The following is a 19,570-nucleotide window of genomic DNA, read 5'->3' as shown; positions in this document are numbered from 1 at the left end:
ACACATCTCTGATGACTTTGTGCTCCTCTTGCTGACTTCACCATCCCAGACGGAGTTGCATTTACTCTGTCATTGTGATCTGTCCAATCAAACAGCACATTCAAGCTTCGGCCCCTGTTGAACTGTGTTTTGCTCAAGTTCAACACTCTCTCAGCTGTAATGAGAGCAGGGCCAGACTGAGGCTGTGTCTGAAACTGCCCACCACTCACTATATAGTGCACTCAATATATCCCACAATGCATCGCTAAAAGTAGCGTACAGCTGATGGTCACTAACCCGGCAATATTTCCCATAATGCACCGCGCTCAAGCTGACTTATTGGGAGAGAAGGCGAGCGTTATTCATTAATGTAGGAAGATGCTTGTTTAATATGTATTATTCAAGAAGATGCATATATGTGTGTAAGTCAATTTATATGTTTGATTATTAATTCATTTTTTTTTTGCTTTTTTTAAATTTGGCTAATGAATGCTCTATATAGTTGGCTACACATGACGCCATCTATGGGTGGAGGGAACGAGTGGGTGATTTCAGGCACAGCCAGAGAGACTGAGACGCCCTGAAACACCACTGAAGAAGACAAGGATGGAATGAAGGAAGTGACTGAGAACATAGCTGACGGTTAGTGCGACTGCTGCAGTCGAGGGCGCTGTATCAGTGCTGGACGGTATTTTCACAAGAACAGGATATTATAAAAAGGAATATGAGGAGTTTTTCATGATGGATGTTTTTACTAACTTGCTTGATATCCTTTTTTCCCTCAGCCAGCTATCGCTCACTGACAACTCGTTGGGGTCTATTTGAACGTGACTGACAGATGTGACTGACGGATCACTTATTTTTAATTTTCCCTCTTCTTTCCGTGGGCTCTCTGGCGGAATGTGAAATTTAAATTAAAACAAAAAAAAAAAAGATTCAGCCTGACATGCCAAGTCGATAGTCGCGTCACACGGACACACTGCACAGTAAAAACTACACGTTTGTGATTTGTGGCCTTTGAGCGCTGGTTCAGGTGTCTCGACCGACCAGCCATTAAATCGCACACAAAGCCGAGCCATAAATCAAGTCAACATATGGCTGTCCTCCTTTATATCGGAGCTCCGTTTGAAGCTGCTTCATGCATTAAAGCTCAGGAGAAAACAAACAAAACAAAAAAAACAACAACACATTTCACGACACAGTCATGATTCCATTTGCCCTGCAAGCATTTTTCCATTTGCCGGCCTTTCAGCCGATTCATCTTGGGAACCTCGTTCCGCCGCAGCTCCTCCGCTGCACCTCATTGTCCATCACAGGAAGACGATAGCAGAGGCAGTTTAGCCTCCTTGTGACAGGTCACTATATTTTTATGTATGTGCCATTTGCGCCTGGATTGTTCTCTCTCGCTCTCTCTCTCTCTCTCTCTGTCTCTCTCTCTCTCTCTCTCTCTCTGTCTCTCTCTCTTTTTTTTTTTTTTATAAATCATTGAGCTAAGGCAATTGCACAGGCAGGCAGCAAGGACTGAGAAGCCCCCTTCCTGTGGCAGGAGCAGCCACTGTGTCCAATACCTCTTACTCACGTGTTAAGAGAGACGCGGTGGCGAGAGAACGAATGTGAGTCGTATCAAAGGTGACACGCCGAGAGCCGGAGCAGATGTTTAGTGAACATGTGTCATTTTGCGGCGCCGTCCTTGTGTGCACCGGATATTTCACCGCTCGGCTCTGCAAGCGACGCTTTCTCCAAATTAGTCCTGCACACCTCGATCGTCTCTTATCCTGTTTACAACTGTTTGCTCACTGGATCTAATAAATTCAAATGACGCTGGACTTTTCTTTGCTTAAGTCTCGGAGCAGATGTTTAGTTTAATAAGAGTCGTGTGTGTGTGTGTGTTTGTGTGTGTGTGTGTGTTTTAAGAATTTCCTACTTGGCTGCAGGCTAGCACTCACCTGAAATTGTTTTTATACCACAGTTACTGTTTGAGGTGAAAGATTCATCTACTGAAATTTCATTTCACAACTTTTAATAGCGCAGCTCAACCACAGCGTCGCAGTTACACATTAATGACAGAAAATGTCATCACAATCGTTTGGGATTTGATTTATTTTTATGCTGCCATATGTCTTTTAAATACTATTTTGATGTATTTTAATGCTATTGTTGTCCCCTTCTTCTAATGTGGCTTTGGTTCAGCGTTCCTCATCAACAAACGACATGTTGCTGTCCAAAAACAACATAAAAAAGTGTGAGATTTTACAATACATCATTTAAAACGGACCTTGAAAAATATCACTTTTATTCCCAACCTTCTGCTTTGGAAAATGTCGGATATTGCCTCCTTAGCTCAAGTTGCAATTGGAGAAAGTCTGAAACCTAAACCGGGCTTTAACGTATGAAAGCAGCTTTTAAGGCTCTCCTTCCTGTGAGGTGTAAAACCTGAGGCAAGTTCCATTATTTCTGAGTGGTTTTGCTCGCATCTGAGAATCGCCCCCCCCCGGTGTTCAGGCGTCAGACCAGCTCTCCCCGGATTTGTGCATTTTTTTTTGCTCTGTAGTCTGAAACACAATGACACAATACCACGTTGCCGCTTATATATATCACACAGTTAGAAAAAAAAATGGGGGGAAGCATTCACATGTTGTGCATGTCATTACCTCTCGCCCCAGAGAACAAGTGCTTCCAGAGAGATCCGCGTTTGATTCAGCGCGGAGGGCCGCTGACGCTGCTTCAGAGGCGCCGTGCGTCTATTGAGGACTCGCCGCTTTGAAGTTCTTCCTCCCGACGCTTTGTGTGTGGATGTTTCCCGCTGCTATTAACATATAAATAATGTAAAAAAAAAAAAGAATTAAAGCAGGTCAATATTGTCACGGGCTGTGGATTAAATTGTCACGGCTGGGTTCTGGTTGAAAAAAAAAACAAACAAAAAAAAACGCTTCAGAATGCAGAGCGGAGAGTTAATGGAGGACGTCAACACGCTTCCCCCAGTTGATCTCGTTATGCAACATCGCTGGCAAGCGCCAATCAGATCGTGCTCCCCTTTCAGCTTGGTTCTCTCAATCTTCTCTCAAACGCCATCACCTATTTTCTATAGATAGAAACTCAAACTAATTGTCATTCTGACGCTTTGTTTGCCTCAACGCCACGTAGCGTGTCTGCGACTGTGTGTTTTTGTCAACTTGGTCGTCCCGCAGCTGCTCCCAGGCGCTGTCATCATCTCCACTGACCTGGATCATTACCTCTGTCCGGGGCCGCACGCCGCTATCGGTAAATATTTCAATGCAAACGCCGATATTTGCGCCTGGGCCAGCGTGTGGCGTCAGCGGGCCTGGTTTGGCACCTCTGGAGGGGAAAATAAAATAAGTTTTTTTGTTTGACTGAGACAATTTCTTTTTGCAGGAATATCGCACATTACAGCAATTTCCCCCCGGTTCCGTCTGTCACTTAGTGGAACAGGATCGTCGTTCGCCGAGCTTGCAAGTGCACCAGCTGCAAAGAGCTGTTGCGTGCTTTTCCACCTTGCACGGCAACAGCAGAGCACGTCGGACCATCAATCTGTGAACATGTCCTCGCCCGGTCCGTGTTTGGTTTTGCGTCTTCACCGGCAAACATCAGCCAACCCCTCCCCTCCCCTCAACACAAGACATCAATTTGACTCCGGGTATTAAAAAAAAGGAAAAGACTGGCTGGGAATACACTTGGAAATAATGAAAGTGATAAATTAAAGCGCGGCAACACAGTGGCAAAGGTTCCGGTCGATGCGACAATCGTAAATATTTTAGCGTCCTTATTGTTGTGAAATATTGTTTGCAATGACTGATGCAAGTTTTCAAGGAGCCACTGATTTTACGACCGCAGGTTAAATGATTGCCGCGCGAGGGCTCCACCCATGCCTGACATCTGTGGCTGCAGCTCATTAAAAAGGCCTCTGTAATGTCATCGCAGTGATTTATAACCTGGAGCAATCTTGACCTTTTTTTTTTTTCTCTGTTGGTTTCCTCCAAAACGCATGTTGTTGTGCTGTATGCAAAGCCATTGACAGTTCATTTATGGCAAATGAGGAGACTGTCAGGAGAGTGCATTCATCCACAATATTGTTCTTCCCAATCACTTTGGTAATTTCCATTCCTTGGGATTAAGATTGTAGACACAACAATAAGGTGTGCTTCTCCAGCTGCTGATGTTATAAAGTCCCATTTGTAGCATCTCTGTATTCATTTATCTGATTTCACAAGGGAAAACATGTTTTAATTGAATGTTTTAAACAATTGGATGATGTGTCAAAAATTGTATAAATGCAGTCTAACTTTTTTATCATCATGACTGTGTACAGTAATAGCACAGAATTTGTGTTGCCACTTGACAATACAAATACTAAGTTCATCTATTTAGAAAGGACTTAAATGATTCAGTAGTTGCATTTCCATTACCCCTAGAATTGCGCAAAACCTAAATATCGCAATAAAAAACTGGTAACTAATACGGCTAAACTTTGAAAAACCTTTCAAATATCGCTAAAAGGCATGTTTTTTTTTTTTTTTTTTAGACGTGTCGATATAGAGGTATACCGCAAAAGTGTAATGGAAAACACCATTGAATTGTTTCAAAAGTTACTTCCAAACAAAATAAATATTTCGCTCATTATGAAGTCACTTTACTCTGGCACTTGGTTGTGTATCCTCTGCCAACAGATTGAATAGGCTCCACAGGACCCATGACCCTCAGTGCAAGAGCATGATGGATGGGTGGAAGGATTAATGATGGGTGGATGGATGGAAAAGTTTACTCTGACAGTGTTTATCAGCACAGCACCACTGCACTCTAACAATGAGAACACGTTTACACGGTAACCGCGGCCAATTTCCTTCCTTTGTCTCTCAGCCTTCAAAAATGACTCCTGCAAACACGGACACTCGTCGGCTTGCTTTTCAAATTTGCTTTCCAAGCTATTTTATCCAGTCGGTCAATCAAAATGCAGACAACTAGAATGGTGGTAACTCTCCAGTGGCTGAAATCTTATATTTTAAACTAAAAGTATAAAAATGTCCCTCTAAATACAGTGGTTCTTAAACTTTCTCTGTCACGCCCCACATTGGAGGAAGAAAATTTGTCATGCCCCCCAAATTTGGGGCTAAAAACCCCTAATTTGACGTGGCTGTGTCTTGAGGGATCCCGATGAACCTGCAAGTGGCCCCATGTCTCCAGGACAAAGTTGACTTTTGACCCCATAGACTTGCATGACATTAGGGTTAGGGTTACTGCTGGAATTAGGGTTTGGGTTTCGGGGTTCCTCATGGGCTAGAAGACCCAAATTTGACGTGGCTGTGTCTTGAGGGATCCCGATGAACCTGCAAGTGGTCCCATGTCTCTAGGACAAAGTTGACCTTTGACCCCATAGATTTGCATGGCATTAGGGTTAGCGATAAGGCTGGAATTAGGGTTAGGGTTTCGGGGTTCCTCATGGGCTTAGAAGCCCCAAATTTGACGTGGCTGTGTCTTGAGGGATCCCGATGAACCTGCAAGTGGTCCCATGTCTCTAGGACAAAGTTGACCTTTGACCCCATAGATTTGCGTGGCATTAGGGTTAGCGATAAGGCTGGAATTAGGGTTAGGGTTACTGCTGGAATTAGGGTTAGGGTTTCGGGGTTCCTCATGGGCTTAGAAGCCCCAAATTTGACGTGGCTGTGTCTTGAGGGGTCCCGATGAACCTGCAAGTGGCCCCATGTCTCCAGGACAAAGTTGACTTTTGACCCCACAGACTTGCATGGCACATGGCATTAATAATAAGGTTTGTCTCGAGTATTTACCGAGGTTTCCAGCGTGACGGGAAGCCTTTGCGTGTTCCTCAGACTTACTTTCCAGAGCTGCTTCCATCCCTGCGTGACAGTGGCAGTCCTGTCACTATGCCTCCAATTGATCATGCGCCCTGGCTACTTGGCCAAAGGGGCGCATGGCCAAAGGGATATCCCTTTTGGCCGAATGGTTAAGCGCACATGGCCCTCTGCGCCTTGCCACACCTGCCTGCTACCATAACAGCTGAATAAATGGTCCTGCCTAAAAGTGATTGGCTGACGTGTCCAGACTTCGTTCTACCAGAGCGATCCTTTCTGGGAACTTGAGGGAGCCTTCACTCAACCTAGTTGATGTCTGAAGTGGTGCTAGGGAGAAATAACGGGAGCACCGATGACACGCCTGCCATTGTGCTCACGCTCACAGAAAAAGAAATTACCTGCAGACATGCTGATTGGATGGCAGCGTCCCACACACACACACACGCAACCCCATCCCAGCGGCAAACTGCGGCTGCGTGCTCGTGATTACCGGTTTCCTCCCTTCGCACGTGTGGCCGTGCCAGTTTTGCGCGGGAAGAATGTGGGTGAAGTCGATTTGCATTGCGCGCACGTGAGCGTGCATGTGTTCTCCCGGTTCCATTTTCCCTCGGCGACAAAAAAAAAAAAAAAAAAAGAAGTAGAGTTCCTCGAATTCGGCCCTGCACGCCCCTCCCGTGCGCGTCTGTGTTTGTTTACACGCGGCGGTTGGGCTGCCGGGAGAGTGCTGCGCGGCGGGCAGCGGGCTGTGAAATTTAATCTCGGTGTTAATTTCACAGCCTGGAATAGTCGAGAGGAAAATTCCCATTGCATCACCACGGCGGTGGGATCCCCCCTCTCCGCTGTTGCCATGGTTACCAGCGGCATGACAAAATACCATCGAAATGCTGCCACTCTTTGTCTGCCTCCGTTTTCTCCTGGTAGTATTTACAGTGCAGTTCGTCGAGGCGGCTGGACAGAACTGATAACCTCGCTGCCTATCGATTGGTTCCCTCTTCCTCGCCCTCCAACGGATTATCCTTCACTGAGACCGGCGGTCGCACGAAATTGCAAATTTCAGCTTCAAAAATGTGCCACAAATTGCAGACTTTTTTTGCAACGCTTGTTGATTTTGTTTCATTTCTGGGGTTGTTGTTTTGTTTTTTTTTGGTAGACAAAACTCACTCCAATGCTGTTGGAAAGGGAGTCCTGTAGGCCTCATTGTATCCTGACATTCCAAGCCTAGCGATAGTGTGCGCGCAGCATGGGGTCAGAAACTGTTATTGCAGATAAGCAAAAAGCACAGATGCTTGCGGTCCTTCACTTGATATTTCCAAATACGCACGTTCGTTCTCCAGTAAGGGTCGTGGAGAATACCTTAAAAATGTGTATTATTCGATGCGATAGTCTGCCTGAGCCAGCTTGTCGTCAACAAGATTGCTAGCCGATGGCTAATTGCAAGCTAGCTACCCATGAAATAACTTTAGGCAGCATAGGTTTCATATGCGTCCCAGTGTTTTCAGCACAAGCTAACAGAAAAGGGCTGTTCTATTCTCTTGTAATTTATCTAGGCTAATCTGGGAAGTGTTTAATTTAGTTGGTGTGGCATCCATGCAACTTCACATCAACATCCTGATTGGATGGAATGTTGATTGGCAATGGCTTTGCCCAGTCATGTTATTGACAGCTAGTCTGCTTTTGTCAGCATAAATGTGTCTCTGGTTCCAGTGAACGGTTGCCAGTCAATAGGATCCGCTCAAGGTTTCTGCCTTCTGTACGCAAGGTTTTCCCTGCAACTGTCACGCTAGTGTTCCTGGCGGGGGGGAGCAAAAAACAATTGGTTTTGCAAGAGGCGCCGTCTAGACCTGCTCTACATATAAAGTGCCCAGAGATAAGTTAGTAATAACACTTTAATTTGATTCAATTCGAGAAGATGGAAACAACCACGCGTGCCGCCCTCGTTTGCCGCGATAAACATTTTTTAATTCCGTTCCCGCGGCTCTCCGCCGCCGCTTCCTGCCGCGGCCCCGCAGCTCTCCCAAATGAGCCGTGCTGCCGCCGCCTCTCGCCGCGATTTGGCAGCGAGACACAGGCGCAGCACCACTCACTACTTACATTAGTCAGCCCATCTGCTCCTGACAAACTGTGGTTCACACTTCAAAGACGCCACCCGCACTGGCTACTGCACGGAGGTGAGAGCCGGATCAGGAATAATAGAGTGCCGCCTCGGAAAACATCAGTGATGAAAAGTGCAAGTGTGCAGCGAGTGTGTAATGTGTTGCTTGTTTCCAATAACAGTGCCAAGCCGGCTTCCCCAAGGTAAAGATTTGCTTATTGTTCTGGGGATGCGCTTGCTCTGCTTTTGTTCTTTCCTTCCATTCCATTTAAACTGCTGGTTGTTAACTATATATATTTTTTCTGTTATTACACTCATAATCAAGAAGCGTATGTTTTTTTTCTATGTAGCTCTTTTCCCATGGTTTAGTTTGTGTAAGAAGGCCAGTGGATTACATCAGTCTATAGGATATTCAGTGTTTTTTTTTTTGTTTTTTTTATTGCATTTCTTTATTTCTTTCCTCAACATTATTAATTTATTTCTCACATCTACAACATTGGACGGACCATTTATATCTGTCCACATGTGTATTGATGGAGGGGTGGAACAGCTGCCACTCACATAAGAAAAACAAGCTCTACTGTCTCTCACATTCAAACGGACCAATCAGACTTGTTGCTGTCAGTTATCCAAAAGCTGGAACTCCAGACTTTGTTTTAAGGTATGTTTTAGTATTTCATTGTTATTCCGAGGTGTTAGGGATTCACTCAAATGCAAAAAATATTGAAATATTCCAGTTGTTGGTCCTGATCAACTCATTTACATGATATGAATTTCCGCCCTCCGTCAAATGCTTTAGCCTGCCGTCCACGAATGACAATAACATGAAAAACAGCAACCAGCAACAGAAACCATGGATGACACTGAATCCCAGTGGGCCAATCTATTATTTCCCATCAACCTCTGGGCTAAACATGTAGCCATGTTCAACCCTCGATCGATTGAAGAGACTTTATTAGCAGCCCAGCTCATGCCCGTGGTCTTCCAGCTCCTGCTCAGGTCGCACATAAAGCATCGGCCAAATGCCTCGGGGGGGGTCGTTGCACGCAGCCTCCCCAATCCAATAATGTGACAGCCTGTCATGCAGAGGGGCCACGGAGTGTGTTCTCCCCAGGGAGGTCTAATCCAAGAGGCCGGACCCTCTCCACCGTCTTCTTCACCATCTCACGCCCTCCTCCTTGTCACTGACCTTCCCTTTCCATTACAGGGATGGTGGTTGGAATAGCAACAAGCCCTTTGCCTTCCAGCGCGCCGCTTCTTCTTCTTCACACCGGTATCACAGCCGCACACACATCCCCGAACACAAGCGCGCCTCCTGGGCCAAAACAGTGCCGAAAATGTCCATTTCGGAGTTCAGCCTGATATCAAATTCCGCTTCGATGCAGCCTCGGCTGCTAAAGGTCAGATGATGCTAATCAGGAGTGTTTATTATTCATTTGTGTTATTTCTATTTCTATTTCTGCTCTCTTCCGTGTCCACATTTGGGAAAGAAAAAAAAAAAAAAAAAAAAGCTGCTTTGGAAAGTTAGTGTAGTCTGGCCCCTCTGCCTTGGAGTGCGTGCTCGTGTTTGTTTCACAATCATGCGCCGCTTATAAATTGGCCATTTCCGCGTCCCCTACGTTTTGTGTGTGTTTGCTTTTGAAGTGCACAACACGACATTAAGGCGGAGACGCTGATGAGATTCTGAGCTTAATTCTCCCCCGTCCCCCCCCGTTCTCCCACTGTGTCACACTTATTTTGCCCGTTGCAGTGGCAGCAGCTGCTCGCATTTTCCTTGGTGGACTCAGCAAGCCATGATGCATTTCAAAGACAAAATCTGAGCGCGCACGCTCGGCAGTTATTGTCACCCATCTATTAGCGTTCCCAGTGAGATCGCTGCACAGCAGTAACACAGGGATGGACCGAAAATAAATGAACAGCGCAGGAAATGTGTGACAACATCCTCCCCGTCCTCATTTTTCTCTTCCCACATCAGTGTGAAGGAGCGACAATTTGATAAATCACTCACGACATTCATGCTGCTTTTTAAAAAAAAAAAAAAGGATACGTTCTTGGATTGCCAGATGGAATGTTTCCTCAGTCCCTAGCATCTGTCGGATGCATCCACGTGGCAAAGAGCCCATAGAAAGCATTTGGCTCGAGGTGGAAAAAAATCTTTTGTCTGCTACAGTCATGCAGGCAAATCAGATTTGTTACCACCAGGTCAACCAAAGGGTAAAGAGGCTTTCAGGCTTTTTATTGGTATAAGGCGCGACATTAGCAACACATCACTGCTCTGTGGCAATACATGCTATATATATATATACTAGCAGTGTTTAGTGGAACTATTGCCAAAGCCAACAGGCAACAAATGGAAAGCAACGTTGTCCAATAAAAGAATGTCTTCAGTCTTTCTTTACGAAGATGAAAATAACATACCCGCAAATATCTTTAGTGGTAATCCTTGTTTACAACTGGCAGTAAATTCTTCTTTTTCTGGCCATTTTGAAACAGTTATTTCTCAACGCTTTCTCTGAGAAGACAGCTGATTGGCTGTGGATTGGAATGTAATTTTCCAGACTTATTCAATTGAAGGTTAGCAGCCAGGGTGAGCATGTAACATGATCTGACGATAAAGCATGTTTTAAATGCTAATTTAAAGACATTGCATCCAGCTAGCGCTCTATGGTCGATGCCTCTTGGCTGTGCTAATGACTATGAAGGTATAATATATACCTTGTCACTTATTCTGTACGAACTCAATTGTTCTGACATTGTCTTAGTATCAGCATTGATTTGAGGATTAGAAAGTGAAAGATTATCTATAGACAAGAATAAATCCTTCTTAATCTGGCCAAGTGGGAATGAATAAAAATCCTACATGTTTCTTTTTCAAAATTCAAAAAAATACTCCATTTGTAGAACACAGCACGGACACCAGCTTTTAATCTTTTCTGTTTTGATCTAGCTCTGATACATTAATGCGATTATCATATGACAAAACTGCACAAATCGCTTGAGGCTTTTCGTAATTACTTGGACGCGATTGGTCTGAACTTGTCGAAGGCGGGAGGCTCCACTCGGGAGCGTCAGGAGCGATCGACTGCAGCAGAAACCAGCAGATACAGTTACTACTTAGCCTTTTGTCTCGCAGCTTCTAATCTCGGCGGGTGATTGATTTAGGTCAAAGATGGATCGGGCCGTTTATTAATTAAAGCCCGGAGCTGATTGGATTTGAGTTTGCCGAGAGGCCCGCGGTAATTTGCAGGACCAACAAATGAACATTTAACCCCCTCGTCCGGCTGAAAAACAAAGTCGCTGCATATTTCCGACCTTGGCCTTCACCTTGACGCATGCCGGCTGTGGCAGCAGGCAGTGTGAATGCGTAATGATCTGGCAGGAATCACAGCCAATGCACGGGCAATCGATGGACGCTGGTCTCTCTGCCGCTGCCCGTATTGATCAGCCAGAGTGTGTGTGTGTCGGCATGTGTGAATATGTGCCCACAAATCAGACTGAACAGCCGGAGAGGAAGAAAAAGGTCCTGGGCGCTCCTCCAAATGGATCACGGGATGGAAAGCAGCCCTCGACAGGACGGAACGAGGATGAAGGAGCGACGGCTTTTTATCTCGGAACCCTTTTGTCCCCCTACAGACCATATGCACAATGCCTTCACAGCGTTGCTGCGAATTAATTAAACCAGAGTTATTAAGTATGGATCCAAAAACTTCCCAGACTGATAAAAAAAAGTCCTTCTCCAGCTCCAGAGGTTTGTCTAACTTAATAGTCTGGCTTTATCCTCGGCAGCCAGGAGCAGAACAGGGCTGGAACATTACCGACCTTGTGGAATAAAAGCTCCACACAGCCTCCGCGAACGTGTGCGAGAGATTGGACACACAGGGGGCTGCCGACAGGGTCACACACCTCTTTGTTTAGACCAGTGGTTCTCAAACTTTCTCTGTCACGCCCCACCTTGGAGGAGGAAAATCTTTCATGCCCCCCGCCCCCAAATTTGACGTGGCTGTGTCTTGAGGGATCCCGATGAACCTGCAAGTGGCCCCATGTCTCTAGGACAAAGTTGACTTTTGACCCCATAGACTTGCATGGCATTGGGTTAGCGATAAGGCTGGAATTAGGGTTAGGGTTAGGGTTACTGCTGGAATTAGGGTTAGGGTTTCGGGGTTCCTCATGGGCTAGAAGCCCCAAATTTGACGTGGCTGTGTCTTGAGGGATCCCGATGAACCTGCAAGTGGCCCCATGTCTCTAGGGCAAAGTTGACTTTTGACCCCATAGACTTGTATGGCATTTACACAGTCAGTAACTCACCTGCAGACCGGGACTGCCTACGCGCAGAGAAGATAGAGGTTGACATCTCTGCTCTCACACTGATCCCATCTGTGTGGGCACTGCATCGGGGGGGGGTTCATCCCCTCTTTCTGCCTAACCCAGAGCCGCTCTTGCTTTCAGTCTAATAACAAGATAATCAGGGAAGCGCTTTCACAGCAAGCAGAAGACTCCCACTGCTAGCCGAGACATCGGTTATTGCGAGTTGAGTGCCTGCGAATCAGTATTCAGCCCGAAGGTCTCACATTTATGCAGGACACATCTCACCAGTCTAACTTCATAAGTCTAACTTTTCAAAAAACACGAGAAACATCCTTTTGTCACTTTTGTTGCATGCTCCACTTCTTTGAATGTGTCCGTTCAAGCAAATGTTGCGAGTCTCGTTCCCACCGTTTAGAGTCCGTGTGGAGTCTGTATGTTATTCTTTGAAGTTGTTTTATAATTTGTTAGAAAAGCCCATTTAGTTTTCACATAAATGGGCTTAGTACACATATAACATTGAGACAAAACACAACTCAACACAATACAATCAAAGGAGACAATAATACATTATAAATACAATGCAAACAATAAAATAATAAAACATTACAGATATACAAGAGTCATTTAGACAAGTTGCAACCAGAAATGTTCTCCTTGTGTCTGCTCAGTCACTCACACAGTCCAAAGATGTGCATGTTGGGCTAATCAAGAACTCAGTCAGTAGTTGCAAGCTGAGTGTCGATGTCTGTGTGTGTTACTGCGATGAACTGGCAGCTTGTCCAGTGTGTAACCCACCTTCACTGTCAAACTGGTGGGATAGACTCCAGCACTCTCACGAGCCAAGTCAACCAGAATGGATGGATGCAAACAGAGGGTTAGATGCAATTTTCCTGGTTATCTATAAAGTGTTTTGGAAAGTTACTGTCATTGCGCCACTGGTGAGGCAAGATGGATGAAAGACGCTGTAAACATTGATTGTCTCCGGTCGCAGCCAAGGGTCTCTGCCGTCTCTTCATTCCTTTTCTCCCCGAGTTTTGTAAGCGGCCTTGTATTCAAAAGTGTTTCAAAAGAAATACAAGCGAATGAACTCTATTCAATCTGGTATGTAACGTGTTCATTCCTCAGCAGGAATGTGAAAAATAGTCATCGGTCTGTCGGTTCCAGCACGAGGTTGGAGCAGAAATTATATAACTTCCTCAATGTCTTTACAAAACACTTCATATGTCGTTGCCATAGAGACAATAACCCGGACAAAACTTCCAATGCCAACCAAGTATCAGCAACTGGGAGGTTGTCAAAAGAAGCTTGTTTTTTTTTATGATTTTGCTTGCTACAGCAAACCAATATGTCTTTGTCTTGGTTTGAGCGTCAACGGTGGACGCTGTCATTGTGCAAAGACGAGTAGACAAAAAGAAAGAAGTCAATAGATCAATCCATTTCAGTTCCCTGCACAGTCTTCAGCTATCATCAGACAGGAGGGTCAATGTCTGACAAACACGTCTTTGTCCTTAAGATCGTGTTTTATCAAGATTGAAAACTTCCAAATGATGACTGGTCTCACAACCTGAGACACTGTTTAGTTTCATTTTGTTAAACTCATCTTAAGCGTTGATTATAGCTGTGTTCCCACTTTTTAAATGATTACATTTCTTTTTTTCTCTCCATTTTCTTTGAACAGCGGGTCGCTCTGACTGTACACGTTATGGGAACAAAATTGAAAATCATACATGTAAATCATAACCGCCATGAGTACAGGTTTCCAGTTTAATTTTCCATTGAGAGAATGACACATTTATTATCTGTTTCAAAATATCCTCGAAACTTTGATGGATTCAACAGAAAAAATTAATTATTTTAGAAAATGTTTTTTTTTTTTTTGACTGCTTCTTTGTGATTAAACTAAAATTGAGCCTCATTGGTTGTTCAGATATATCCAAGTTTTTGGATGTTTGGTTTATTCTTGATGTCGCAGCCTAAAAACGCATCACCCTAAATCCGGCCTCTGTATTTCTTTTTACAGTTATGAGGAGTTTTCCCATGACCTCAAGCTACTTTTTTAGACGCAGTGCTAAAGAGGGCAATGTCATACATTATAAGAGGACGCCTGGCAATGGTCACGGAGGACATATGCCATATTTGGACAGCGGAGGGGAAAACGGGAAAACACTCACTCGCCCTTCTTATCTTTTACATTGTGGCACAATGGAGAAGCGACAAAAGCCCATCGAGTTTACAGCAATTAACCCCGAGCCTTTGATGACGGCGGCCTGTCTAAATTGCAAAAGGTGTTTTTGCATTTTCGTCATTAATCACAGCTGCAGGACTAACAGAGTCTTTGAGCCGATGCTTCATGCGAGGCTTCATGGAACAATGTCCGGAGCGCACCTGAAAGAAAAAAAAAAAGGAGGGGTGGGGGGAAAGGAAAGGAAAGGCGCACGCACGTGCACGCGCACGCGCACACTGAGCAATTACAAAACTCAGCGCTCGCCTCGGAGAGGGTGCGCGTCGATTTACAAACCGGTGCGCGCTTGTTTTCAGCACCATGGACAGCGGCAACGCCTCCCCAGCATTAAGAAACACAGAGGCACAGGGCGAGAGAGAGACACGGGGAGAGGGAGAGAGAGAGAGAGAGAGAGAGAGAGAGAGAGAGAGAGAGAGAGAGAGAGAGAGCGGGAGAGAAGAGAGGTGGAGGGAAAACAGGCGATGAAATATTCTGGTTGTTCGGTGACGGAGTGTATTTACATTCTCACCGCGCGGCCCCTTGGCAAACACACACACACACACACACACACACACACACACACACACCGTTACATCAGCTCAGTTTCTGCGTGAGAAGTGGAGCAACGACTGGTAACAGCGCTGCTCTGCCAGAGGTGTGAGACACAATCAGTACCGGAGTGTGTGTGTGTGTGTGTGTGTGTGTGTGTGTGTGTGTGTGTGTGTGTGTGACACACACACACACACACACACACACACACACACACACACACAGTGAGTGAGAGAGAGGATGGTATTTATTTACGACCCGTTTTTCAATCATCGTCATATCACCGTGATTTAATAAAGGTGTAATAATCCAAGTTTAATCAAACAGGTGGGGAGGTTTGATTTTTTTTTTATTGTTTGTTAGTTTTTTGGAGGGGCGCGGAGTGAACACATGCTCGCTCGACGTCAACTGTCAGTTTAATTTCCAACCAGGCGGGCTGTGGACGTATGTCAGACATATGCGCGCCGTGGGTGGGTGTCGACTTGTGCGTAAAAACGAAAAAAAAAAAAAAAAAGGAAAGGAGAGAGAGGAGGAAAACAGGCAGAGGGGAGCGCGGCGCTCCAGCGCGTGGATACGCACAGAGGCGCTGATGGTTGGAGGCGATGTAAGTGGCATCAGCCACAGCTCTCCAGAGCTCTAGGCTTTGGCTGCGAGAGGCGTGGCGCGCCGTCAGCCCCTCCGGACCAGCAAAAACCACCTGTATGGATGACCAAGCCTACAGTGTGGAGCAGTCGCCCTCGTCCGTCAGACACAGGGGCAGGAGCGAGACGGAGCGCCGGGGTTATGAGGAGGTGGCGGAGAAGGAGGAGGAGGAGGAGGGCGGCATGACGGTGGAAAACATGCTGGAGGAGTCCGCCGTGCTCTCGGCGCACCACCGCCGCCCGCTGGATCGATACGAGCGCGGCCGCCAGGGATGCTGCGAGAGGGTGGTGATAAACATCTCGGGCTTGCGCTTCGAGACGCAGCTCAAAACTTTCAACCAGTTCCCAGAAACACTGCTGGGAGACCCGCGGAAAAGGATGCGCTACTTTGACCCGCTGAGGAACGAGTACTTCTTCGACCGGAACAGACCCAGCTTCGATGCCATCCTGTACTACTACCAGTCCGGGGGTCGCATTCGGAGACCCGTCAACGTGCCCATCGATATCTTCTCCGAGGAGATCCGCTTCTATCAACTCGGCGAGGAGGCCATGGAGAAATTCCGGGACGACGAGGGCTTCATCAAGGAGGAGGAGCGCATTCTGCCCAAGCATGACTTCCAAAAGCAGGTTTGGCTTTTGTTTGAGTATCCCGAGAGCTCCGGGCCGGCGAGGGGGATCGCCATAGTTTCAGTGCTGGTCATTTTGATCTCCATCGTCATTTTCTGCATGGAGACCCTGCCGGAATTTCGGGACGAGCGGGACCAAGCCACGGTGGCGCCCGCCGTCAATGGCACCTCGCCCCACGCGCGGAACCCCTTCACAGACCCCTTCTTTGTCATCGAGACCCTCTGCATCATATGGTTCTCTTTCGAGTTGCTGGTCAGGTTCTTCGCCTGCCCCAGCAAGACCACCTTCTCCAAGAACATCATGAATATCATTGACATCGTCGCCATCATCCCGTACTTTATCACGCTGGGGACGGAGCTGGCGGAGAAGGAGACCAACAGCAGCCAGCAGGCGATGTCCCTGGCCATACTGAGGGTGATCAGGCTGGTGAGGGTCTTCCGCATTTTCAAGCTGTCGCGACACTCCAAGGGTCTCCAGATCCTGGGCCAGACCCTCAAGGCCAGCATGCGGGAGCTGGGTCTGCTCATCTTCTTCCTCTTCATCGGCGTGATCCTCTTCTCCAGCGCCGTCTACTTCGCGGAGGCGGATGACCCCTCGTCGAGTTTCACGAGCATCCCGGATGCGTTCTGGTGGGCCGTGGTCACCATGACCACGGTCGGATACGGCGACATGCACCCGGTGACCATCGGGGGCAAAATCGTCGGGTCACTGTGCGCCATAGCGGGCGTGCTGACCATTGCCTTACCCGTGCCGGTGATTGTGTCCAATTTCAACTACTTCTACCACAGGGAGACGGACGGCGAGGAGCAGCCGCACTACGCGCAGCGCGCGCTGAGCTGCGAGCACCTCCCCTCGGAGGAGCTGAGGAGGTCGTGCAGCTCCTCGTCCCTGAGCAAGTCCGAGTACATGGTGATCGAGGAGGGCATCAACAGCGCCTTCAAGCAGCCCAGCTACGCCACCGAGAACAACCAGAACTGCGTGAACATCAAGAAGATCTTCACGGACGTGTAGAAAACAAACAAACAAACAAACAAACAAACAAACACACAAAAACCAGTCCGCCTTGGAGGAAACGGATCGTTTCGCGGAGCATGAACACACCAGTAGCTACCATATACTATTTTTATATATAGCCAGTTGTAACATGTCGGTCCATATCTGTGGGTGAGCGTGCGGCGCGTAAAATGTCTGTTTGAACAAGTCTGTTTATCCGCGAGGGTGAGAGCTCTGCTTCCCCCCCCCCCCCCTCCGAGTGTTGCCCACCGCTCCGCCGAGTATTACCGCTATTATCTATCAAAAGACATCCGTTTCCGCTGGGAAATATTAACAAGTATTCGCTCGGCAGCAGCTGCCGTCCCCGCCAGTGGTTTGTTGAAACAGACATTTCTTGCAGTGTGTCGTGCCACGCAAACATATCTTGTTGTGAAATGCGAAAGTCGTTGGTGTCGATGACTGGGAGTACTACACGTGTAGCAATAGCCTACTGTATTGCATCTAACTGCGAGTAATAAGGGGGTTGGGGTGGGGGGGATACGAGAAGAAAAAAAAAACAAAACAACGACGTCTTGTGCTTCGTGGGAAAAAAAGAGAAGAAAAAAAAGGTTGCAGTGTCCAGTAATGTAATCAATAGGACAATTTATATATAGCCAAATGCCTGTGTAGGTTAATATCATAACCTGTCGACATGTTGGATTCTGAGTCTCGCTCAGATTATTATTCAGGTAATCCGTGGTGTGGTTGGAAATTGCTTACTATACCGAGTCCACCTTTATTTTGTAAAGTTGTATTTTTATTTATAAATGCCTATATTGAATAAAGGGGATATTAAGTGGTCGCGAATGTAGTTTGCCTCGGACTCTTATAGAAGGAGGTGCTGTACTCGAGAGTCAAGTTTGACTTCACGCGCGTTCGACCGACCTCGACCATCATCACGAAAAACGGCGTGGACAACAGGAAGGGAGCACGTGCGCGGTACGCGCCCCGCCCCGACCCGCCCCGCCCCGTGCTCGTGCCCATCCCGCTTGTGATGCAGTCTCCATGGAAACGCAGGTTTCCCGGGTAACCCCCCCTGGTGGAGTTGTGGTGCATTTTTCAGGAGGATTTCCCCCTTATTGCCACCTTTAGGGTCAACGACGTATAAAACAACGTTATAAACATTGAAGCTTCGCTTTTAATGGAGTTCATTGAGTCATGACTCAAGTCCCAAAGGAAGGTGATGGGGGGGCGGGGGAATCATTAGTTTTAACACCAAACTCTTGCCTGTTTTTCATCAGTCCCTTGTAAGGTATCAATCTACTCCTCAAAGAAAGCCTCTGCTAGGATGTTGGCTAAGAGTTTGCATATCGTTAGCCTAATGGCATAGTTGCCTAAGTCATATTTGAATGTTTTCGGAAAAGAAGAAAAAACACATTTTTTAGCAAGCACATTAAGGTTAGGCAGATATCACAATTTGGCCAAAAAATGACTTAGGCAATTATGCTACAAGGCTAATGATATGACTCAAGTTTTTACATGGATAGTTTAGTCAAAAATTGTAAAATCTCCTATATTCCACACTTCTATATGTGGAAATAATATAATAATTGTATTGATGTGAAATATTCTACAATGGAACATGCTAAATAATGAAAAGACGATGATTAGAATCTATGATAAGAATAAGAATCTCTATATAATGAGGTGTCATTCTAATATTATGGAGATCTGCACTCCACTTTATTCCAGAAACATGTACTCAAAATGTGGCCAAATTCTCCATCAACATGCGGTTGAATTAATGGATGTAGTCATAATGTTGGGAACGCTATATGTTCACCGTAAATAAAAAGAGGAAAACTTTCTTTCTTCGGCTGCATTCAGCGGTTATCCACCTAAATCTAAAGCCCAACCTAGCAGTGCATGGCTGTGGACAAGCGAGTAGAGAGGCCTCACCGGCCGTGCTATTGAAAACAACTCAGCAGCTCTGCTTTTCAGACGTGAGCTCTGCTCCCCGAGTTGGCATGCCAACTCAGTGTGACGTCAGCTACCTTTCATCCCCTCTGGAGGACACCAGCAGCGCGTGTCTGAGCTGAAGTGACACCAACAAGCATCACCGCTCAGTGGGGTCAGCTCAGGATTGATTGTGTCACGGTGTGTATGTCAGCTAAATGTTTTTGTTTTTTATTTTGATGGGTTGTTTCATTTTTCAAGTCCAAAAGAAATTGTAAGAACAGAACTGGTAAAAATTTCCCTGTGAAGTTCTCAAGGATCAGATGTCAGTTCCTCAACTTCAGTTTTCCGCGCTGAATACACCTTGAAGTTGTTCAGCAGCCGGTTTTGCTCACGTTTCTAC

The 19,570-nt window shown here is 46.3% G+C and overlaps 1 protein-coding gene across 1 annotated transcript; it reads left to right on the top strand.

Moving 5' to 3' along the window:
• The first annotated feature begins 15,286 nt into the window (after positions 1-15,286).
• LOC142887367 (potassium voltage-gated channel subfamily A member 3-like) lies at positions 15,287-17,751 on the top strand. Its single transcript, XM_076024977.1, has one exon. The coding sequence runs from the start codon at positions 15,673-15,675 to the stop codon at positions 17,248-17,250; it is 1,578 nt and encodes a 525-aa protein (XP_075881092.1). The 5' UTR covers positions 15,287-15,672; the 3' UTR covers positions 17,251-17,751.
• Positions 17,752-19,570: the final 1,819 nt, after the last annotated feature.

This window comes from Nelusetta ayraudi, unplaced genomic scaffold (assembly GCF_046127955.1).
Source record: "Nelusetta ayraudi isolate G7.1 ecotype Tasmania unplaced genomic scaffold, CSIRO-AGI_Nayr_v1 ptg000017l, whole genome shotgun sequence".
Lineage (NCBI taxonomy): Eukaryota > Metazoa > Chordata > Actinopteri > Tetraodontiformes > Monacanthidae > Nelusetta > Nelusetta ayraudi.
Note: the sequence above shows the minus strand (reverse complement) of the source record. Positions and strands in the feature narration are given on the sequence as shown.